A 22,502-nucleotide genomic window follows, 5' to 3' on the forward strand; every position below is an offset into this window, starting at 1 on the left:
TATTTTAAATGAGTTTTTAGGTTCATTTTATAGTGTTTTTGTCATTTTTATTAGGCCTAGTTTTTATTTAATTAGCTAGAAAAGTTGCTTTGCAACTTATTGAAATAAAATACATTTTGCCTAATTTTTTTAATTAGTTTTAATTCCCGCTAACATTTATTTCAAGTTAATGATTTTTTATGGTTTATTTTAATGAGAAATTATTTTCTGTGGTAATCAACCGCAGAAACGGTTCTCTAAGACACCTAAAAGTTTCACACCAAAACAGAGGCACGGAGAGCTCTATGAACACTTTCGTTTTCCGTGGATTTTAATGCTGACTGTACTGATGTATGAATGCTAGACACTAAACACTTTCACTTCACTATAGTGAACTTCTTCTTTTTTGCAAAAAAAAAATCTTCTCTCTTTCTCGTATCACAACCAGAGTCTGTAAAAAAAAACATCTGGACAAAACTCACTGTAGATTGAGTCTGAAGCAAATGGAATTTGATGTAGGCTAAGGTTTGTTTTCTGATCAGAATGGAGTCAGATCTCTAAGTTTCCAGCGGATTGTCTGGGATCTTCTGAAACACGACACCGGTACACACTTTTGAGCTTTTAGAGGTGGAAGTTAAAAGTCACATTCACTCTCCAGAGCATCTTCATGTATCCCCGCCAGGTGACACTTCTTTGTTTAAATTTTATTTATTGATTCGATTCTGATGGTTCTTGGGGTGTTGATCGTGGTGCTGATCGCGCTGAAGCGCAGAAGACGCAGTGGAAGCAGTGTTCAGGGGACTGCACAGGCTAAAGATAAAGATAAAACAACAGGTGGAGACTATGAGCAAATCCAACTCACCGATCAGGCGGTGTACCACACACTAGGAGCTGCAGTAGGTCAAGGTCAGGGTGAAGGTCAAGGTCAAGGTCAGGGTGAAGGTCAAGGTCAGGGTGAAGGTGGGTACGAGGCTCTTAAGAGCGTGAAAGTTGAGGTGTACCAAACACTGAGTTCAGCCGACTCAAAAACACCGGCAGGAGTATCCGAGGGAGGGTATGAGCAGCTTCCTCAGAAAGACAAAGATTATGAGGCTGTGGCAGTAGAAGATAATCCATATTTAAACTTTTAAACTAATATTTTGACTATAAACCATAGCTTCCAACTAACTGTCACAACGTTTACGCTCGAGAAACTCGCGCGAGAAGTGCCGTGAAGTCACCGCGGACCGTTACTTCTCGCGCGTGTTTCTTCGTTATATCTGAGACGGCAACAATCATGAGAGAATTTAGTTTTTGGGGTGGGCTATTTAATATAATGAAGGTTACAATAATAGCCTACTATGGAATTATAAAATTTAAACAAAGAAGTGTCACCTGGCGGGGATACATGAAGATGCTCTGGAGAATGTGACTTTTAACTTCCACCTCTAAAAGCTCAAAAGTGTGTACCGGTGTCGTGTTTCAGAAGATCCCAGACAATCCGCTGGAAACTTAGAGATCTGACTCCATTCTGATCAGAAAACAAACCTTAGCCTACATCAAATTCCATTTGCTTCAGACTCAATCTACAGTGAGTTTTGTCCAGATGTTAGTGGCGAATAAATAAGGCACTTCTGATACTGATAAATTAGAACATAAGCATATACAGTTAACACAGCAAACAAGTAAGATTACAGTTACAGATCCACATTCACAGTTTTAGAAATGTTCTTGCAGTTATGAGAATTCAGAGGTTGATACAAATGTAGGCTATAGCCTATTACAGGATAAAGAAAGTTAGTTGCGTGCAATAAAACTGAAGGATTGAAACCACAGAAATCTAAAGGCTATAAATGTAAATACTATTAGCATCACGCATTAATAAACATCAAACCCACAAAAGGCTATAGATTGACCAGGCAATTACACTCACGCATAATTACACAGAATCAGTTATTGTAAATATGTGCGTGATAGTTATTGATTGTACAGTTTATGCTATTATAGTTGATCTGTGGGGCTGAAAAGCATTAACACATCATTAGCAAATGTACTAATTTCTGAGCTTTTTTATAATTACACTGGTTTAACAATAGATTTATTATATAAATAGATTTATATAAGCAATGATATTTCAGGTAATGTCATTCTCAGCCTTATTCAGCAATAACTATAATTAATGAATTAATGCTCAGCATCATGTAAATGTATTTGGACTCTTGTTTATTTGGAGTATTTCATTCTTTCATCATGCTTATTGTTAGATCTTAATTATAGTTATTGTGTTTTTGTTAAATATTTTTATTCATGCACGTTGTTTTGTATTTTTTAAATGTAAGAACTTAAAAAACAATGCATTTTCTGTTTGTTTAATTAAAGATGTATATCAAAAAATGACTACAGCTGTATAACTGCATGCCGCAATAAACTTTTATTGCAATGCAACTGTAGTTCAGTGTATCTCCACTAAACGGCAAACTGGTGCCCAGCATCAAATTCAGGTTTGTTTGTTTCAACCACAAGAGGTCACTGCAGGATTGAGTTGGTTTTCACTCACTGGTTAGTCATTTTGCTTTTGCCAGTGATTATACAGTTTATTCATGTTCCTTGTATAGTATATTTTGTAATTCTGAGTGTTCCGATTAAATTGTGTATAAATTAAGCTGTGGTTTGTTTTCTCTGGTGAAACCTGAGACGGATACATTGCTTTTTCCTGAATTGCTGACGTCTGCATCTTTAGTTTGACCATCATTTATGGATCTTAGAAACTGATGTCTTCATAACTCCACTTCTGATGCATTATCACAACAATAATACACCAGATATTATAAATGTGAATCCCAAATGCAGATTAAGAACTCCAAGAATACCTAGGCTACTACTGTAAATATAGGCCTACACACACACACAAACAAATATTATTTTAAGCATCTAGTTAACTATCAACTATTAACTAGTTAATATAAATTAATTATATATATATATATATAAATAAATAAATAGAAATTAATTTATATTATAAATATGATAAAGCAGTAGTTTTAGTATACCAGACATCCCAACCTGCAAAATGTCAAGATAGCACTACACTAGCATGGAACACACAGTCTCTGTCTCGCATGCGCGCTCTACTACATTCCGGGAGATTTTAACTCATTTTCGGGCATCAGAGAGCCGCTATCAATATGCGGGAGACTTCCGGCAGACTTGGGATGTCTAGAAGATTGAAATCAGGATTTTGACCTTTTATTCTCTGTGTTTGAACTGCAGCAATGATAATAATAATCATAATAATAAATAATAAGTTTCTTTATCATATTTTTTATATACATTCACATTTAAAAAAAAAAATGCGTAGAAAAAACCCCTCAAGAAACAAAAAGAAAGAAAATTATGTACAAGAATGTTTCATCACAAGTGACTATTATATTAGGCTAAATATTCAGAGAGAGCCACAGAAATATCACTTCAAATGGGATTAAAAATGTAAATTATTGAATTGGCTCAATTGAAAGTCTATAAAGTCAAAAGGTTTGACCGTAATGGGAGCTGGTTTTATGTGTTGGGATTTAAGTCTTCTTCGATGGACTGTATTGGATCTAATTGGAGACTATTGGACAAGTTGACTGATATGCAGGAGGAAACTGCGAGCTGCACTTTTGAGGAAAAAAGTTTCCCGTGGAGGAAACAAGCTTATCGTTTGTGGGGAGTGCCACTGTGGATTGTTGCTGAGAATGCATCGTAGGAGAGCTGCATGAGGAAGACGCCGCTATTTCTTCATCCACGCACTGCACAAACGGTGGAACATTAAGGTACAATTTGTGACAACAAACTGACTTGGCAAACTTGCATGGCCATTTAAAAAAGTTGTGAGCACACTTTAAAAAAAGAGAGAATTGTTTGTTATGGTTTATCTTGTTCATGTATGCAATGTCTTACAATGTCTGTTAAGCTTGTGTTTATGTACTAGGCCTATATGATAAGTGTTTATTGAAGCCTAAAAATAACTAACCTAACCTTAATAAAAAACTGTTGTTACTCGATATATGTTCCAAAAACGGAGAAAATCCAAGTCTGAAAAAGCATCACATCTTAGCTGTCATGAAATCAAAATTGACGTATTTTTGGCTTTTAGTATGAATATGTTAGTCTTAGCTACTTATCTATAAGCTATAGACCTTATTCATAGCAGCGCCATCCCATTTTTAATGGGAATGAAAGCAAGGCTGTGAGGGACAGACATGCATCTCTTCAATGTGCTGTACTGTTATTTAATGTGTTTTTGGATTGTTCTGCTCATGAAACACTGTAAAAAATATATATTTCCAAGAAATTTCAGTTGACAAAAAACTCCTGACAAAATAAGCTGTGGAAAATTGGGAATTTGACATGCAGCCAGGAATCATGTTTCCTGATATTTATGAGCCTGATTTCAACACTGGGGAAATAAAAATAAATAAATAAAAAATAAAAATAACCCAACGTTTTTTTACTGTGTAAGTAATCTAGGAGCTTTATATAGTTTTTTACAGCGGATGGCATAGGAAACACGGCAAGTCCATCCCTCACAGCCTCACTTTCATACCTGTCATGTATGTAATAGCGCTGCTCTGAATAAGGTCTATAGTGTGCTCCAAAAAACAATAGGCTCCTTTGAGATGCGCTCAGCCGAGGGCTATTGGAGATATAGCAGTGAGAGGAGGAATGAAAATGTTTTCTGGGGCTGGCCGAGCTAGATGTATGTTCTGCCTTGAGTTCAGTAAAGGTTCACAAAGTTACGAACCACTCCTCATGTTATTCAATTATCTTACAAAAGGTAGGCTGCTTGTTGTTTAATTCCATTCGAAAGACTTATCAATCATTTTTGCTTTAATACAGACATGTTTTTATATTTTTTTAGAAATATGAAAACAGTCACATATCCCATAGAGAGATAGAACTGTCAGACAGATTAGGAATATTCACACATAATTTATACACATAAAAACATCAGATTTTTAAAATCAAACTTTTTAAAAACAGAACAATAGCCTACATCACAGTTGTTTAAACCAATGAGCATTAAGCTGTGTCATCAGCCAGTCATTTCCCATCGTGCTTTTGATCAGTGCAGTCGTGGAGAAAAACTTCGCTCGACTGCAGAACCCAACACGGCCGCCTCGCTGTCGCGAGAGTTTTTTTATATAGCCTACATCAGCATGAGATAAGAGCAAGGTGGACCGCACTCGGACACATTTCTAACCGACATGCATCTCGCGGTGATCGGTTATGGCAGATTTTGATCACCTCAAACGAGCCTTATAATTTTGATGACATCATCTAAACTTCAGCTTCTCATCAGATTTTCTGTCCAATCTAAAACGTCCCGCCCCCACATTATAAACAGATGCTGAAATCAGTCACTTGTTCACACATTTACTATTTTCTTTATGGTGAAAGGCACAGTATAAACAGTATATTTTTAGGCCATATTAGTATGTTTTTTAGGCCAATTTTTTTTTGTCACATTCAGCAAACATCTCCTCACTATCCGCTAGCTGCCTGTCCCCTGAACACACTGTAAAAAAACACGGTCTCTGTAAACAGCCCAGGCTCCACAAACGGCAAGAAAAACAAACTGGCCCAGCCTGGACCACGAAACATAAAAAACAGTGTTCCAGCCAATAACCAACAAGAATGATCTGGGTTAGTGCGCGTGCACATGAAGGGGTGTGTGGGGAGTGGAGGAGAGAGAGAGAAATGAAGAGGGAAGTTAGCTAGAGGAGAGATGTCCTAGACAACGACAAAGACTAACGTAAAAAATGTGTAACTGACAGCTGAAAACCCATCTTTTGCGTGAGCACTTAACCTAAAAAAAAAAAATCTAAAAAATAAATGTCCTTTTTCCTTTAAACCCTCGCTTATCGGGCTTATGCTACTCTGAACAATGCCAGAACTTCATATTTTGAGCACTTCTTGCGTTGTTTCTTGCCTCTTCACGATGACTTGCTTAATTTAGTCCTAATTTGTACGTCGCTTTGGACAAAAGCATCTGCTAAATGACTAAATGTAAATGTATATTCTTGAGAATTTTGATATGGCCGACACACGACCACAGAGACGACGTTCCGATGAACAAATAACAAAGAAGAAGGAAAGGAGAAGGAATGCGCAAAGTCCTGAATTTACATCAGAAAAGCGTTCAAAAGGTGGCGAGAACTCTGCCGGCAGAAGGGCTTCCAATCCCACATTCAGGAGGCTCTGTTTTTGCTGGACAGGTTAAATCCAGTTTGGTTTTTCTAAATGGTTCATGACTGTTTCAGGAAGCACGGAAGGGAGGGGGAGGGGACGGGATGAGGAGGAGGGAGGGTCGAGCTAGCCTTCATTTTGTTTGACAATACTTTGAACGCCAACAAGAAGTGACGTCACCCAACATCGCTTAGAGCACCTTTAATTTAGCAGCTGATCACGTGACGCACTGAACGTTCTAATCGCACCGGTGTGATCGTACGCTTTAAAGGGTTAATTATCAAATGTAAAAAAATATAATTTTTTGTCTTTTGGAAGCTGCATTCAAATCCATTTCCCCCCTCGGTTTGAATGATGCCTCTGCTATTTGTATTTTACAATGAAGAGAGAAAACCATGAAACATGGTTCCAAATCGCTGCGGCTGGTGGAGTTTCCTGTTATTGTCAATGTGTGGCTAAAACAACATCAAGAGGAAAACCAGTGCGCTGTTATGAAACTCGGGTGTGCAGTCCTACAACAAACGGCACAGATCTGGCTCTACTAAATCCCAAGTTATCTGCCCAAAGAGTTTGGCATTCATGTGGAGGCGGAAAGAGGAAATGAACACTGTTTACAAGAATTTCGATATGGACGATTATGTGAAGAGCAGAGAAGAAAGCAAGCAATCCAGATTGCCAAAGATCTGGCTGCTCTTAGTTAAGGTAGTTTCCATCTGACACAGAGGGACAGCAACAGTTGTGAGGTCTTGCAATCCATTCCAGAGCAAGACAGATCAAATAATATCAGTGAGCTTAACGTGGAGCGAGATCAACTGCAGATGGAAAGGGCTCTAGGACTCCAATGGTGAGTGCAGACAGACACTCTCAGTTTCAAGACTGTCTGTAGCCTACTCTGTAAAGGGCAAATCACAGTAGACGTGCCCGTGGGATTTTGGCAGTGATCGGCTCAGTCTATGATCCTTTCAAGATCCAGTCAAGCTCATTTTACAGGAATCATGCAGGACAATTTATTTATTAACTGGAATGATGAGATTCCTCCAGTTCTTGACCAACAATGATTGAATGGGTTACTGGTCTGGATCAGATTAATGCATTTACAGTTGACTAATGTTTGAAGCCACATGGTTTTGGTGCAACTGCACAATTTTCAGATGCCAATGTAAAGGGATATGGCTCTGTGTCCTAAATTTGATTACAGAATAGTCATAGCTCATGTCATCTTTCTTCTTGGCAAGGCCAGATTGCCACCCCTCAGAACAGAACTTCAGCTTAATTTGAAGGAATTGTGTTTTTGGACTGTTTTGAATTTGCAAACACCTTAAATATAACTACTGTACCTGTTGTTTTATTTTTGCCAGTCCACTTCCCCATATTTCTCTTTCAGTCGGACAGCGTGGCTCGGCTGATGGACATGAGGTCTCTGCTGACACTGTCAGGTAAAAACACAAGAGTTTATGCAGCATCATCTTATTGTCTGATTCTGTGTAATGGGTTTCTGATTCTGTTGATATTTGCTACATTCATGTTGAAGTTTAATTCAAACCAACCAGTTTGCAGTTTTCCTGCAACAGAAGAGGCAAATGATTTAATAAGCTTTGTTTGTCTGGTTAATTGACATTAAAGGGATGGTTCAGAGTAAAATCAACCTAGGGTCCCTTACACCATGACCTCGAGCCAAACACCCCCCAGAAGCCTTTTTTCCCCTTGGTCGAACATTATTAAAGTTAGAGCTTATTTAGAGACATCAGCCGAATGGCTTAGTGCAGGCGCTAATGGATCCAAGGCTGTATCTTGTAAATTACCCCACTAATAATGCCCAGAATGGCACCAAACTTCTACAAATAGGTTCTGTACTCATAAAACGAGGCATTGGAAAGTTTGTAAGTACATATATATGTCCCAAATAACGGAAGTGACCTCGACGTCCGGGTTAGTGGTAGCATAAGCCATCAGGCAAGTGTTATATAAATAAACTCCTGATGTACTTACAAACTTTCCAATGCCTTGTTTTATGACCAAAGGAAAAAAGCTTCTGGGGGGGTGTTTGGCTCGAGGTCATGGTGCAAAGGACCCTAGGTTGATTTTACTCCGAAACATCCCTTTAAATGATGATAAATGTTGAAAATTTTCCAAAAAAATGATCCAATTTTATTGCAGATTTCACAGAAATATGAATTATATTACTAATATGATCATTTCGTTACACAGATTTGCATTTCACTGCCAATTTATTTTAATTTTTTTTAAGATTTATTTTCAAATAGTTGTTGTATTTATAGCCAATATTTTGAACAATTTATGATGCACAATATCAGCACAGCCAGGGCCGCATTAACAATAGGGTTGGCGGGGCCGAAGCCCCAGGACCCGAGCCAGGAGGGGGTCTGTGATTGGCTGTGGAGTAGACTGGACATCGGGAGCACCTGAACCTTTCCCAGTGGGCCAATCGCCAATACCCCACTCTTGAGTCATGATTCACCCAAAACTGACTGGGTGTCGCCGTCTCATTTCAATGTCAATGAAGCTGCAAATTAAACTTAAAGATGTAGTTTCTTAGTGCAGAAATAATCTGATTTATCTTTTTATGTCACAGTGTTGTTGGCTCTCATAAGAGAAGACAAGGGACAAAAACCAGCAGGTAAATACACACATTTTCATTGTGCACAAGATCAGAGGAGCTAAAAAAAAGAGATAATATCAAATCTATTATAAAGCACAGCATTAAGAAAAAACAATGCAGAACTGCAGAACTTTGGTGCAGGAAACCTCATCACTTCACCCAACCAGCACACTGATGTTTCTAGTGTCAGTAAGCACCTCACTGAGGGTCATTTATAATGAACCTCCAACCTTGTCCAAAGTAATACCTGTCGTTCTTAAATTTCTTAAACAACCATGTATGAAGAACATCATGTTCATATTCCAGAATGATAATATGCAGATTCATCAGGCTCAGATTGTGAAAGAATGGTTGTGAGGAGCTTGAAGAATCATTTTCACACATGAATCGGCACCTCTGAGTCCAGACCAAAAAATTATTTACATCTCGATTGAAAAGAAAGTTGTGGTGTTATTTCCATCAAGATCTTATATTGTCAATGCAAGAGTCCAGCACTCTGTAAAGTCTCCTCCAGCACATCCCAAACATGAATTTAAGCTCTGGATTCATGAGAGAAAATGATTCTTCAAGCTTTTTTTCACAACCATTCTTTCACAATCTGAGCCCGATGAATCTGGACATTGTCATCCTGGAATATCAACATGATGTTCTTCATACATGGTTGTTTCAGAAATGAAAAGCTACACACTCCATCAGTTAGAGTTAGAAGAACTGTTGCCAAACATATAACATGTTAGAAACATAATAATCACTGCAATAATGATCCAATCATAGACTCTTAAGCTTTTGCCTATTTAACTCCAAACAGTGACTTTTTTTGACGGGCAGTGTATTTTAATATAGTAAATTAGTCAGACAACCTGGCGTTACAGAAGACGTGTCTCTCATGTGTCTGTATTCTTTCTCTCAGTGTCTCTCCTGCCGAGGTTCCCAGATGTGTTTGCTGGAGATGACGTCACTCTGATCTGTAAAGGAGTGGGTGAACCGATAAAATGGTTCATTAATGGAGATCCACAATCACATCAGGGTTCTCCAATGCTTCTTACAGCAGTGACATCAAAAGACAACGGGAAGTACGAATGTGAGCGGGGCGGATCGAAGAGCGACCCATACACACTCACTGTCGTAGGTATGAACACCATCCTAAATAACTCTAAACGTTCCCTCACGATCATCTGTTCCTCCTGCTGTTTCTCATCATCTCTCTCTCTCTCAGAGCTGGAGCCTGACGCTCAGCTCTCTCCATCTATAGGTGGCGCTGTGATGTCCAAAGGTGGTGGAAGAAACCTGGTGCTGCATGTGGACGATGATGTGTATTGCTGGAAGTGTTTTGTGTTGCGGGGAGAGAGCGGCTTCATGCTAACACCCGATGTTAAGAAGGACAAGACGGCTGTTATATATGCAGAATTGAAAGAAGCAAAAAGAGCCACTTTCTGGTGCAAGAACGGCACACGACGAAGCAATGCCGTGACGCTGAAAATGACAGGTGACTCCTTCCTCATTTCCCTGATGTATTTCAGATCCCCTGTGTAGTTAAAGGGAAATACAAAAATACTAATTCTGTCATTATTTACTCGCTTTCTTACAGTTCCATGATTTGTAGATTATCTGCGTCCATGCAATTAAATTCAATGGAGTCCAAAACAACACTGGATCTCACTGACTCCTAGAATTTTTTTTTCTGACCACAAGTTGCCAGCTAGTTCCCATCAGTCTTACATGCTCTTGAACATGTTAAGCAAGTTATGTTAAAGGGTTAGTTCACCCAAAAATTCTCAAGTTTATAAAGCGACGAGAATACTTTTTGTGCGCAAAAACAAACAAAAATAACGACTTTATTCCACTTTTCATTTCCTTCTCTCTGGGCCTCGAGTTTTTTCACATAGTAAAACAGCGCAGCACATCTGTGTTGCACGTCACACGTAGGCTCACTATTGGCCGACGCTGGTCATGTGTGTGATGCGTGTGACGTACAACACAGATGCGCTGCGCTAAAACACTACTTGAACTCACTCGAGACCCAGAGAGAAGGAAATGAAAAGTGGAATAAAGTCGTTATTTTTGTGTTTTTTTGCGCACAAAAAGTATTTTCATCGCTTTATAAACTTAAGATTGAGCCACTGTAGTCACTTGGACTATATTAATGATGTCTTTAATACATTTTCTGGGCCAGCAAGTTATAATGTCTTAGAAGCCTATGGAGGAGTGAGACAGCTCTCAGATTTAATCAAAAATATCTTAATTTGTGTTCCGAAGATGAACGAAGGTCTTACAGGGTTGGAACAACATGAGGGTGAGTAATTACTGACAGAATTTTCATTTTTGGGTGAACTAACTCTTTAAGAGTATATTGAATTTTCACAATAATTAAATCTGAATGTAATATTCAAGTAATAGACCATGTTCTCTGGTTTCTGACTCCTTGAATCAAGTCCTCCTCAAAAATGACAAACGATATCCTCTAAATCTCAATGGCTTCCATAAAGAGCCATGGGACTAAACTGGAGAGCAAATGGAAACTGATTCTCAGACGTTGAGGAAAAGACACCTCACATCTGTCACCTCTATAGTTGCAGGGCGAATCTCAACAATAGCTCAAACTGTGCTCTGACTTGCCAAAACATCAAAGTCTATAAAAGTCAGATCTCAATATAAAGTCTAACACTTCTCCAAGATCAGTGTTTATTCATCTATACTCCTACTGTATGGCAACTATTGACTCATTTGGATCACGAAGACAAAGTTGATCAATATAGATTAAATTCCAAAAATTCCAATATACATTTTGAATCCCTTTTTCTTAAACAGCCAATAGACTGTAGTTTATGTCAGTAACACCATAAAGGTTACAGCTGGGGTTTTATTTTCGGAATAGTGCATGTTTTTCACAGTCAGCCAAGAGAAAGTTGGTGGAAACTACCTTCTTACCTGTCTTAGATTATGGAGATGTTTTTTACAGAATTACCACTAAGGCTCTTTTACAATCATTAGACTCTGTTTATCACTCTGCTCTAAGATTTATAACTCGTACAAATTATTATACTCATCACTGTGCACTGTATGAAATGGTTGGTTGGCCTTCACTTCACTTAAGAAGGTACAAGCATTGGCTTATACTTGTGTACAAGGCCATAGTTGGCCAGCTTCCTCTGTATATGATTAGTCTATTAACTGTCAATAGTCAAGGGTATAATCTGCGTTCAAGTAGATATATTCTTTTAAATGTTCCCTTAATGAAGACAGAGTTTGGAAAAACTGCTTTTATTTATAGTGCACCAACTGCTTGGAATGAGATTCAAAGATCATTGAAACTTACTGTATTTACTTCAGTCAATGAGTTTAAGTTATATCTCAACCAAACATTCCAAACTGTTTGTACCTGTTCTTAACTTTTAATTTTGTTTTATTGTTGTGTGTGTGAGTGTGTATGAGTGTGTTAGTGTATGTGTGTGTTGTGATTATTGTTTTATGTACTTAATTTGATTTTGTTTGTTTTTATTATGTTTACTATGTGCTGCTACCTTGGCCAGGGCTCACTTGTAAATGAGATATCTATCTCAATGTGATTTTCTTCCCTGGTTATTTAAAGGTATAATAAATAAAAAAATACTTTAAATGAAGCATCAGGTTCGTGCAGCAGTAGATGATGGATGTCTGACCTGTGTCTCTGTGTGTCTGTGTGTCTCAGAGCTCAGGGTGAAGTTGGATCCTCCAGCCGCTCCTGCACTGTTGGGGGAGAGCGTGGCTCTCAGGTGTTCAGTCTGGGGTGGGAAAGCAGAAAAGGCTACATTCTATAAGGATAATAAGATAATCCCAGACGCAAACATAACAGAAGACACATACATTATCACCAATGCAACACAAGCCGATGCCGGACAGTACAGATGTCACGCCGCCTACAGGTACAACCACATCAGTGCAAACGCTGCCTGGCAGGAAGGAGATTCTGATGCCCAGGAGTTAAAAGTTATAGGTAAACATTACAATAACTGCCTCACCTCTCCCCTTCATTTATACACAACCACTACTAGATAGCACTAGAACTAGAAAGTATTAATTAGTCTAATGAATTACTCACTGAATCTGTCAGAGCGGTTTCATTTATACATTTGTCAGATGCTTTTATCCTTATCAGGATACGCATTCACTGGGAGTTTATAGTTTAGTCATTATCCTACCAGCTGAGTTACAGGAACAACCACTGAATCAATTCTTCTGTAAGTCATATCTGTGTGTGGTTCAGGTGGGCCTCCTGCTGCTACTGTGGAATCAACATCTCATAACAGTCTGGAGTGTTTCTGCAGAGACTGTCCTGACGACTGCAAGTCCAGTTACTGGTATCACACACTCCTTAATAACTCACGCCAAAGACTGCCTGAAAATACACACATTATTACCGTGAAGGAAGGAGGACTGTACAGCTGCCGGAGGGTGTGTGGGAAAGGTTTCTCTCGTTTCAGCAACGTTTACAGCTACACAGGTACCTAAACACACACACACACACACACACACACACACACGCTACTTAGACTTCATGTCCATAAGCCAGTGTTATTTTAGTATAATTAATATTCTGTTATAGTTGTTGTTAATATTTTGAATTAGTTTTGTTTTATATTTTCATTTCAGTTTTAAAGTTTTAGTAATTTTGTTTTGTGTTTTGTTTTTATTATTATTATTTTTTAGGTGTTTTTATTTACTTTTTTTAAAGTAATTTTAGTGCTCCAACTGAAACTTAATGAACATTTTAAATGTTGCTTTGGCATACTTAGCAACTAATTGAAATAAAATAAGTTAAATCTCAGCTACTTAATTTCAGCTATTACTTAATTTCAGGTTTTAGTTAAGTAAGGGATAATGTAGAGCGAGGCGGTTGTTATAGTGAATACAACCCCGACAGGCTGATCAGGACCCTGACGCGAAGCGGAGCTTGAATCAGCCTGAAGGGGTTGTATTCGCTATAACAACCGCCTCACTCTACATTATCCCGCTTATTACATGGCTACCTACCAAATAAATCAATAATTTAACACAAAATATTGATTTATTTGGGAGTTTATTGATTTAAAAATGATTGTATTGCTTCCGCTAAAGAAAATAGTCCGTTCCGTCTCTACGGTTAGAATCCTGCGTCCATAGCAACGCTCTGTTTTTCATGGCAACGGTGTGTTATACTTAGCAGCATCTGTAATCAAGAAATAACACACCGCATTCTACATTAGAATTCAACCAAGCCATGTAATAAACGATAATAACCTGCCAAAAAAAAACAAAAAAAACATTTGTTATTGTAAGCTGAGGTTATCAACAGCAGAAACGGTTCTCAAAGTATCGGCTACACCCAGTTTCAGGGCAGAAAACACATGCACACAGAACTGTATGAACACTTTCATTTTCCGTGCATTTTAATGTTGACATTACTCATAATGAACTACAGTCACTTCCAATTCTTACTTCACCACTCATTATTTTTAGCATTAAAAAATGCATTCTCCTCCTTTCTCATATCACAACCAGAGTCTGTAAATGTGCTGGCCATCATTATGGCTGTGATTCTGATGGTTCTCGTGGTGTTGATCATGGTGCTGATCGTGCTGAAGTGCAGAAAACGTGGAGGATTAAGTTTTCAGGCGACTGCCAGGTGGACAGGTGGAGACTTTGATCAAATCTGTTCAATCGTGATGAACGAACAACTCAAACCTGAAGACTCGGAAGATGAAAAAAATTCTGTATCCGGTACTACAGACTGCAGGCCTGAAGACCCAGATAAGCAATGAATTAATCGTTTCTGTTTTTCATAATTTGGCCTTGGCCTTGCATTGCAATTTTTTTCTTATTCTAAATGTGATCAACATTTGGTGTGTTTGGGGAATTTGGCTATTAACATGTAACATTTTAATTATATTCTGCTGAAATTAACGAAATGACTTGGAAAAAAGATTTGTTCATTTTGAAGCGACCACTATGATCACATAATCCAATGGGTCACAGAATTTGGTGTAACACTGTAAAACAGGAGAAGAACCAAACAATAAAAAGGATGAAAGAACTTGGAAGAAAAAGCACCACATTACGATTTACCAATGATCAATTCTCATTTTGACTTCCGATATCAATTCTCAAATTCTCAAATTTTAGTTGTGTCGAAGTCTTTTCCACCAATGTTCCCTATATACTGTCTAATCCTAATCCAACCCTACCAGTAACCTAAGGGGAAACTGATCATCTCTCTTTACTACTATAATAGCATAAACATGAATGAACATCAGAAGGTATGTTGAAAGATACAGTACAACTTGCCGAAATGTTTCATGTCACATGTAATCATTTCCAAGCATGAAAAGATCTCAATAAAACAGCTTGTAATGTCAAGTAACTTTATATTTAGCTGAGAAAATTCATTCAGTGTCCGTCGCTCGAAAAATAAACAATATAAAGGAGCATGTTGCTAAATTATATATGCAATATATTTCATATTCATTTTTACTCAACCTCTTCTTCAGTATTTAATGTTTGAATAAATTAAGTTATAATAGCCTCAGTTTAATCATTTATATTTTTAAAAAACTCTCTCCAAATTCTCACATCATTTACATTTACAAATACGATGCATGGGCCTCCAAAGTCGACTCCTCAAAAACTACACAAAGTGAACACTACGGTAATCCAAACAACCCAAGCTGACGAATCAGTGTCTTCTGAAGATAAATAAAAGGTGTGTGAGAGAAAAATATGCTTATTTTAAACGACTATTTTTACTATATTTTTCTTTCATCCCTTCCGGCCGACGGTCACACTGGGTCGGGTTCACGCTTGAGGTAACGTCAGCACATTATGAAACTGCAGATCATCAATCATGAGCGAATTTTCATTTCATCCCTTCACTGTAAAAAAAATCCCGTAGTTTTTACGGAAAAAAACTGGCAGCTGGGGTTACCAGAACAATTCCGTAAAATATACAACAAAACAGTAATTGCTTTTACCGAATAACATGTACATTTTACAGTTTAAACCAGCATATAACACACTGGAGTTCTGTTATATTTACTGGTTTAAACTGTAAAATGTACGTGCTATTCTGAACAACATGTCAATTTTACAGTATAATCCAGTAAATATAACAGTAAATTTCAGTAATATGATATAAAGTTAATTTACCGTCCTATTGAAGTATTAATATCTGTTTTGTACACTGATAACCACCAATCACAGCAGTGATGAGAGTCACATGATCAATCAAAGCTCATCACAAGCAGTTCTTCCACAAGAAAGTTAATACTAATATATATAGAAGCTGCACAGTGTCATTCACACAAACATTAAACACCATCATGGTAACACATGAAATTTTAAAAATGCAATAAACATTAATTTAACAACATTAAATGTAACATAAACCCCTAATGTACATAACTGATTAGAAAAAACGAAGAAAACTATGAAGAAACAAACATAGTTATTTCAACAAAAATACATCAAATGTGAAGTGTCACAGGGAATTGTGGGAATGTCAATTTACGGTTTTTCACTGTAAATTATACAATGAGTTGTTTTTTCACTTTCAAAAACTGTAAATTTAACGATATGTTACAGTAAAATTACATTAAATGTACCGTTAGATCTATCACAGTTATTTACCGTATATAGTACGGAAACTTTCTGTTAACCAATTAACAGTTTTTCACTGTAGCATTTTTACAGTCTTTTACCGTTAAAATTACGATCATTTTTTACAGTGTTTAATATAATGAAGATTACGACTATAATATCAAATTGCTAATGAAATGTGTCACCTTTGGGATACGTGGAGATGCTCAGGAGAGTGAACGCCACTTTTAGAACGGGACTTTGATGTATTTGCATTTGCACTGTTTATTCATGTTTAATAACTTGTTCAGACTATTAAAAAGCAATGCATTTTCTGCTTGTTTAATTGAATATGTCAAAATTTATCATCAAAATTATAACTGTATGCAGCAAAAAACTTATATTGCAATGCAATGCACAGTTTATTCTTGTTCCTTGTATAGTATCTTTTTATAATTCTAAGTGTTCAAATTAATTTTTTATAAATAAAACCGTGGTTTTCATTACTGCATCTTTAGTTTGACCACCATTTATGGATCGCAGAAACTGATCCCTTCATAACATTATCACAATAATAATACACCAGATATTATAAATGTGAATCCCAAATGCAGATCAAGAACTCCCAGAATAGGCCTACTACGGTAAATATAAAATGAATATAAATGAACTCACAAAAAATATAATTTTAAGTATCTAATAACTATGTAATATAAATTAATAATGTATGTAGAAATGCATATGTAGAAATACATTTACATTACAAAGAGAAAGCAGCCACTTCTTTACTAGATCCCATACCATTTGGTCTGTTTAAATCATGTTTTGCTTCTTTGTGTCCCTTTGTTCTGAGCATTATAAATGACTCTCTGTGTACTGGGGCTATATATTTTCTGAAAGCGTAGACTCTCAGGATGTGATCTAACATGGCATGAAACATGTCCCACCCACGTCATTAGTATACTGCCCAAGCATAACACATTGGGTATTGGTAAATCGGGTATATGGCTGATACCTAAAAAAGTAGTAGTATGTGCATGTCTGTCTGTGTGTGTGTGTGTATGTGTGTGTGTTTGTGTATGTGTGTGTCTGTGCGTGTATGTGTGCGTGCGTACATGTGTGTGCGCGTGTGTGTTTGTGTGTGTGTGTCTGTGCATGTGGATTTGTATGTGTGTGTATGGGTGTGTGTCTGTGCCTGTGGATGTCAGTGTGTGTGCATGCTTGCGTTTGTTTGTATTCCTGCATGTGTGTGTGTCACAGTATCATCCTAAACCAGCAACCCTTCGCTCAACAGCACCATCTACAGGCCGATGAGTGTACAGTCACTAAATGTGCACATAAATGAATTTATTTTATACCCCCCAATGGATGAAATTCTACGAAACTTAGCATACCCCCAGAGGATGTCAAGTTAATCATACACATGAAATATGGTGCAGTTCTGAACATCTCCACTGAAGATAGGGGCGATTAAAGCAGAATAATATTGCATTTTAATTTTTTATCGGAGGGGCGCAAATCACAAATGAGTGATTATGGGCTAGGTTGATGTGGGCCCTTAAGACCAACATACCATAAAAATGTCTTCATCCTCGGTGCCACGGTTCAAGTAGTTATTTAGGAAAAACTGCATTTTTTGGGTTTGGGGGGGCCCAGCGCGGGGGGGGAGTGGCCCCCGGGGACCAAACGAAATTTTTCCGTAAAATCTATAGTGGGGCTACATGCCCACCAAATTTCATGTTCCCCGGTGTTTCGGTGTCCCTGGTATCGTTGACGAAAAATTCACGGGGGGCCCAGCGCGGGGGGGGAGTGGCCCCCGGGGACCAAATGAAATTTTTCTGTAAAAGTCTAGTAGACCAACATACCATAAAAAATTCTTCATCCTCGGTGCCACGGTTCAGGTAGTTATTTAGGAAAAACTGCATTTTTTGGGTTTGGGGGGGCCCAGCGCGGGGGGGGGAGTGGCCCCCGGGGACCAAACGAAATTTTTCCGTAAAAGTCTAGTGGGGCTACATGCCCACCAAATTTCATGTTCCCCGGTGTTTCGGTGTCCCTGGTATCGTTGACGAAAAAATTCAGTAGATGACGAAAAAAAAAAAAAAAAAAAACTTTGACAATCCCTATATGACCGCTTTCGCTAGCTACGCTAGCGGCGGTCATAATAAGACAATCCCAGACGCAGACATAACAAAAGACACATACATTATCACCAGCGCAACACAAGACGATGCCGGACAGTACAAATGTCACGCCACCATACAGGTACAACCACATCAATGCAGACGCTGCATTGGCAGTCTGGAGTGTTTCTGCAGAGACTGTCCTGCCAGTGCCAACTGCACGTCCTATTACTGGTATCGCACACTCCATAAAGACTCACGCAGAAGACTACCTGAAAATACACAGATTATTAAAGTGAAGGAAGGAGGACTGTACAGCTGCCGGAGGGTGTGTGAGAAAGGTTTCTCCCGTTTCAGCAACGTTTACAGCTACACAGGTACCTAAACACACACACACACAAACACACTCCTTAGACACACACTCTTTGTTCATTAGCCAGTGTTTAATGTAATTAAAATTCTGCTGTAGTATTTTTATTAATATTTTAAATGAGTTTTTAGGTTAATTTTGTAGTGTTTTTGTCATTTTTATTAGTTTTTATTTAATTAGCTAGAAATGTTGCTTTGCAACTTATTGAATTAAAAAAATACATTTAGCCTAATTTTTTTATTAGTTTTAATTACGTTAACATTTATTTCAAGTTAATGATGTTTTATGATTTATTTTAATGAGAAATTATTTTCTGTGGTAATCAGACACCTAAAAGTTTCACACCAAAACAGAGGCACGCAGAGCTCTATGAACACTATCGTTTTCCGTGCATTTTAATGTTGAACTGTACTGATGTATGAATGCTAGACACTAAACACTTTCACTTCACTATGGTGCACTTCTCATTTTCTTTTTTTCTTTTTTTGCATGAAAACGCATCTTCTCTCTTTCTCGTAGCACAACCAGAGCCTGTAAATGTGCTGCCCATCATGGTGGCTGCGATTCTGATGGTTCTTGGGGTGTTGATCGTGGTGCTGATCGCGCTGAAGCGCAGAAGACGCAGTGGAAGCAGTGTTCAGGGGACTGCACAGGCTAAAGATAAAGATAAAACAACAGGTGGAGACTATGAGCAAATCCAACTCACCGATCAGGCGGTTTACCACACACTAGGCGAGAATACGGATAAGGATAAGGACAAGGCCGAGGCAGAGGGGGGTTACGAAGCCCTAAAAAAGAGGCAGGAGGAGGCGGTGTACCACACACTAGGTGAGAATACGGATAAGGATAAGGATAAGGACAAGGCCGAGGCAGAGGGGGGTTACGAAGCCCTAAAAAAGAGGCAGGAGGAGGCGGTGTACCACACACTAGGTGAGAATACGGATAAGGATAAGGACAAGGCCGAGGCAGAGGGGGGTTACGAAGCCCTAAAAAAGAGGCCGGAGGAGGCGGTGTACCACACACTAGGAGCTGCAGAAGGTCAAGGTCAGGGTGAAGGTCAAGGTCAGGGTGAAGGTGGGTACGAGGCTCTTAAGAGCGTGAAAGTTGAGGTGTACCAAACACTGAGTTCAGCCGACTCAAAAACACCGGCAGGAGTATCCGAGGGAGGGTATGAGCAGCTTCCTCAGAAAGACAAAGATTATGAGGCTGTGGCAGTAGAAGATAATCCATATGAAGAACTGAAGGCCGGACAACAGGATAAGAAACAGACGAGCAAAGAGAAAGAATGAAGGAACCTGTAAGAAAGAGCATCAAGTTAATGCTAACCAATAGTCAAATGGCTCATTTTTTATCTCACAATTCTGAGTTTATATCTCAAAATTTTTACTTTATAACTCGCAGTGTTATTAAGTAAGAATTGCGATATTTAAACTAGAAATTGTGTGAGAGAGAAAAGACAGAATTGTGAGTTTATATCATGCAATTCTGAGAAAAAGGTTAGAATTATGAGACAAAAGGTCACAAATACCTTTTTTTATCTTTATAGTTAATTGAATACAGGGATAGGCCAACTCGACCCCCAAATTTAAATTCTCACATCATTTACTCACCATCATACTGTCTCAGTTGTATGACTTGCTTTCTTCAGATTAACATGAATATTTTTAGAAAAACAATCCATCGTGAGTAACGTTAGGCTACATAATAGCAACGTTACTGGTGAACACGACAGTAATCCAAACGATAGCAGCTGGTGATGAATCAATGTCTTCTGAAGCTAAATTATAGGTGTGTGAGAGAAAAATATGAATATTTAAACTTTTAAACTCATATTTTGACTAAAAACCATAGCTTCCAGCCAACTGTCACAACGTTTACGCTTGAGAAATTCTCGCGAGAAGTGCCGTGAAGTCACAGCGGACCGTTATTACTTCTCGCGCGTTTCTTCGTTATATCTGGGCAAAAATCATGAGAGAATTTTCTTTTTGGGGGTGGGCTATGTAATATAAAGAAGGTTGCAATAATAGCCTACTATGAAATAATAAAATTTAAACAAAGAAGTGTCACCTGGCGGGGATACATGAAGATGCTCTGGAGAGTGAACGTGACTTTTAACTTCCACCTCCAAAAGCTCAAAAGTGTGTACCGGTGTCGTGTTTCAGAAGATCCCAGACAATCCACTAGAAACTGAGAGATCTGACTCCATTCTGATCAGAAAAGAAACCTTACATCAAATTCCCTCTGCTTCAGACTCAATCTACAGTGAGTTTGGTCCAGATAGTGGTGAAGAAATAAGGCACTTCACCTTCAGAAAGAGTCTGATAGGCTACTATAAGTAAAGAAAGAAATTAGAACATAAGCATATACAGTTAACACAGCAAACAAGTAAGATTACAGTTACAGATCCACATTCACAGTTTTAGAAATTTTCTTGCAGTTATGAGAATTCAGAGGTTGATACAAATGTAGGCTACTATAACAGGAGAAAGAAAGTTAGTTTTGTGCAATAAAACTGAAGGATTGAAACCACAGAAATCGACACTCGGTTACTAACGTAACCTCGGTTCTCTCTAGAGAGGGAACGAGTGTTGCGTAAGTTTAGCTTACGCTACGGAAAAACTCCTTTTCTCGAGAATACTGAAGCAAAAAAATTATCCTTTAATTTTTAGAATGTAAAACGCATTTGCTGCAGTAGGCAGGCATAGGCGAGACAGCTCGCGCGCCTATTGGCTGCTCTGCGGCAACTGCTGCAACCTATCAGTGCGTTTTGGCATGACTCCAGCACCAATGGGAAGCCTTCCCGTGCTGTCGTCATAGCCCGCCAAAACAGGGTGTGGCTTAGCCTATAAAAACCCCCCGCACAGGTTGCACAAGTGATTTCAGTCGACTAGAAGCGAAACCAAAGTGCAGCACAAGCACAGCAGGCTACGCAACACTCGTTCCCTCTCTAGAGAGAACCGAGGTTACGTTAGTAACCGAGTGTCGTTCTCTTACGAAAGTACTCTCATGTTGCGTAAGTTTAGCTTACGCTACGGGAACCCTATGTAAAACGCTGTGCTGCTGAATTTCAAACACTAATGTCCCAAGGGCAGTGGCCCGGGGCTCATGTAAAGTGAAGAGAACACAATGGCATAACAGGGCGGGACGACTCGGTGTTATGAGATAGGTGCATTAACGTATATCTATACAGTTAAGGCAGTATGACCACCTTAAACTGCATGGGCCACAGGACTTGCAGTATATCAGCAGTCTAATCAAACTGAGTTGGGTAGACAACGCTAATATAGCATTATCAGACTGAGAGCAGTCTGGCCTGTAATGCGGGTACTTCCAAGTTATAAAACCTTACAAATGTAGACAGCGAGGCCCAGCCTGCTGCCATACAGATGTCATGGATAGAAACCCCACTTGACCATGCCCACGACGAGGCCATACCTCTAGTCGAGTGGGCCCTTACCCCCAAAGGGCAGTTTAGACCCTTGGATGCATAAGCTGACGCGATAGCGTCCACTATCCATCTGGACAGGGTCTGTTTCGAGATGGCTAGCCCTTTAATGCGGCCACCGAACGAAACGAAAAGCTGCTCCGATTGCCTGAAGGCGGCGGAGCGCTCTACATA

At 38.7% G+C, this 22,502-nt stretch overlaps 3 protein-coding genes across 7 annotated transcripts in view; all 3 read left to right on the forward strand.

The window, feature by feature from the left end:
* Positions 1-2,620, forward strand: part of LOC311075623 (titin-like) — a 32,362-nt gene extending 29,742 nt beyond the window's left edge. The window contains exon 8 of the mRNA XM_084103151.1: positions 868-2,620. Coding sequence (XP_083959277.1) covers positions 868-1,109 — 242 coding nt within the window. The 3' untranslated portion in view covers positions 1,110-2,620. The remainder of the gene's footprint in view (positions 1-867) is intronic.
* A 915-nt stretch (positions 2,621-3,535) lies between these two features.
* LOC311075625 (contactin-2) lies at positions 3,536-16,903 on the forward strand. Of its 4 annotated transcripts, none has more exons than XM_084103158.1 (8): positions 3,536-3,770; positions 7,545-7,622; positions 8,780-8,824; positions 9,717-9,935; positions 10,023-10,292; positions 12,495-12,779; positions 13,050-13,286; positions 14,324-16,903. In XM_084103158.1, the coding sequence occupies exons 2-8, from the start codon at positions 7,592-7,594 to the stop codon at positions 14,581-14,583; spliced, it is 1,347 nt and encodes a 448-aa protein (XP_083959284.1). In that variant the 5' UTR covers positions 3,536-3,770; positions 7,545-7,591; the 3' UTR covers positions 14,584-16,903. The 4 variants fall into 4 exon arrangements, with proteins under 4 accessions (XP_083959284.1, XP_083959283.1, XP_083959281.1 ...); XM_084103157.1 differs by having other exon boundaries at positions 7,571-7,622; positions 14,324-16,902; XM_084103155.1 differs by lacking the exon at positions 3,536-3,770 and adding an exon at positions 6,657-7,030 and having other exon boundaries at positions 7,571-7,622; positions 14,324-16,902.
* Positions 16,904-18,475: 1,572 nt separating this feature from the next.
* LOC311075629 (uncharacterized protein) lies at positions 18,476-21,417 on the forward strand (the record flags this gene model as incomplete). Of its 2 annotated transcripts, XM_084103166.1 has the most annotated exons (3): positions 18,476-18,890; positions 19,403-19,615; positions 19,712-21,417. In XM_084103166.1, the coding sequence occupies 3 exons, from the start codon at positions 18,476-18,478 to the stop codon at positions 20,170-20,172; spliced, it is 1,089 nt and encodes a 362-aa protein (XP_083959292.1). In that variant the 3' UTR covers positions 20,173-21,417. The 2 variants fall into 2 exon arrangements, with proteins under 2 accessions (XP_083959292.1, XP_083959291.1); XM_084103165.1 differs by having other exon boundaries at positions 19,403-21,417.
* Between the last annotated feature and the right edge of the window lie 1,085 nt (positions 21,418-22,502).

The sequence above is a fragment of the Abramis brama genome, assembly GCF_963993115.1.
Source record: "Abramis brama genome assembly, chromosome: 24".
Taxonomy (NCBI): Eukaryota; Metazoa; Chordata; class Actinopteri; order Cypriniformes; family Leuciscidae; genus Abramis; species Abramis brama.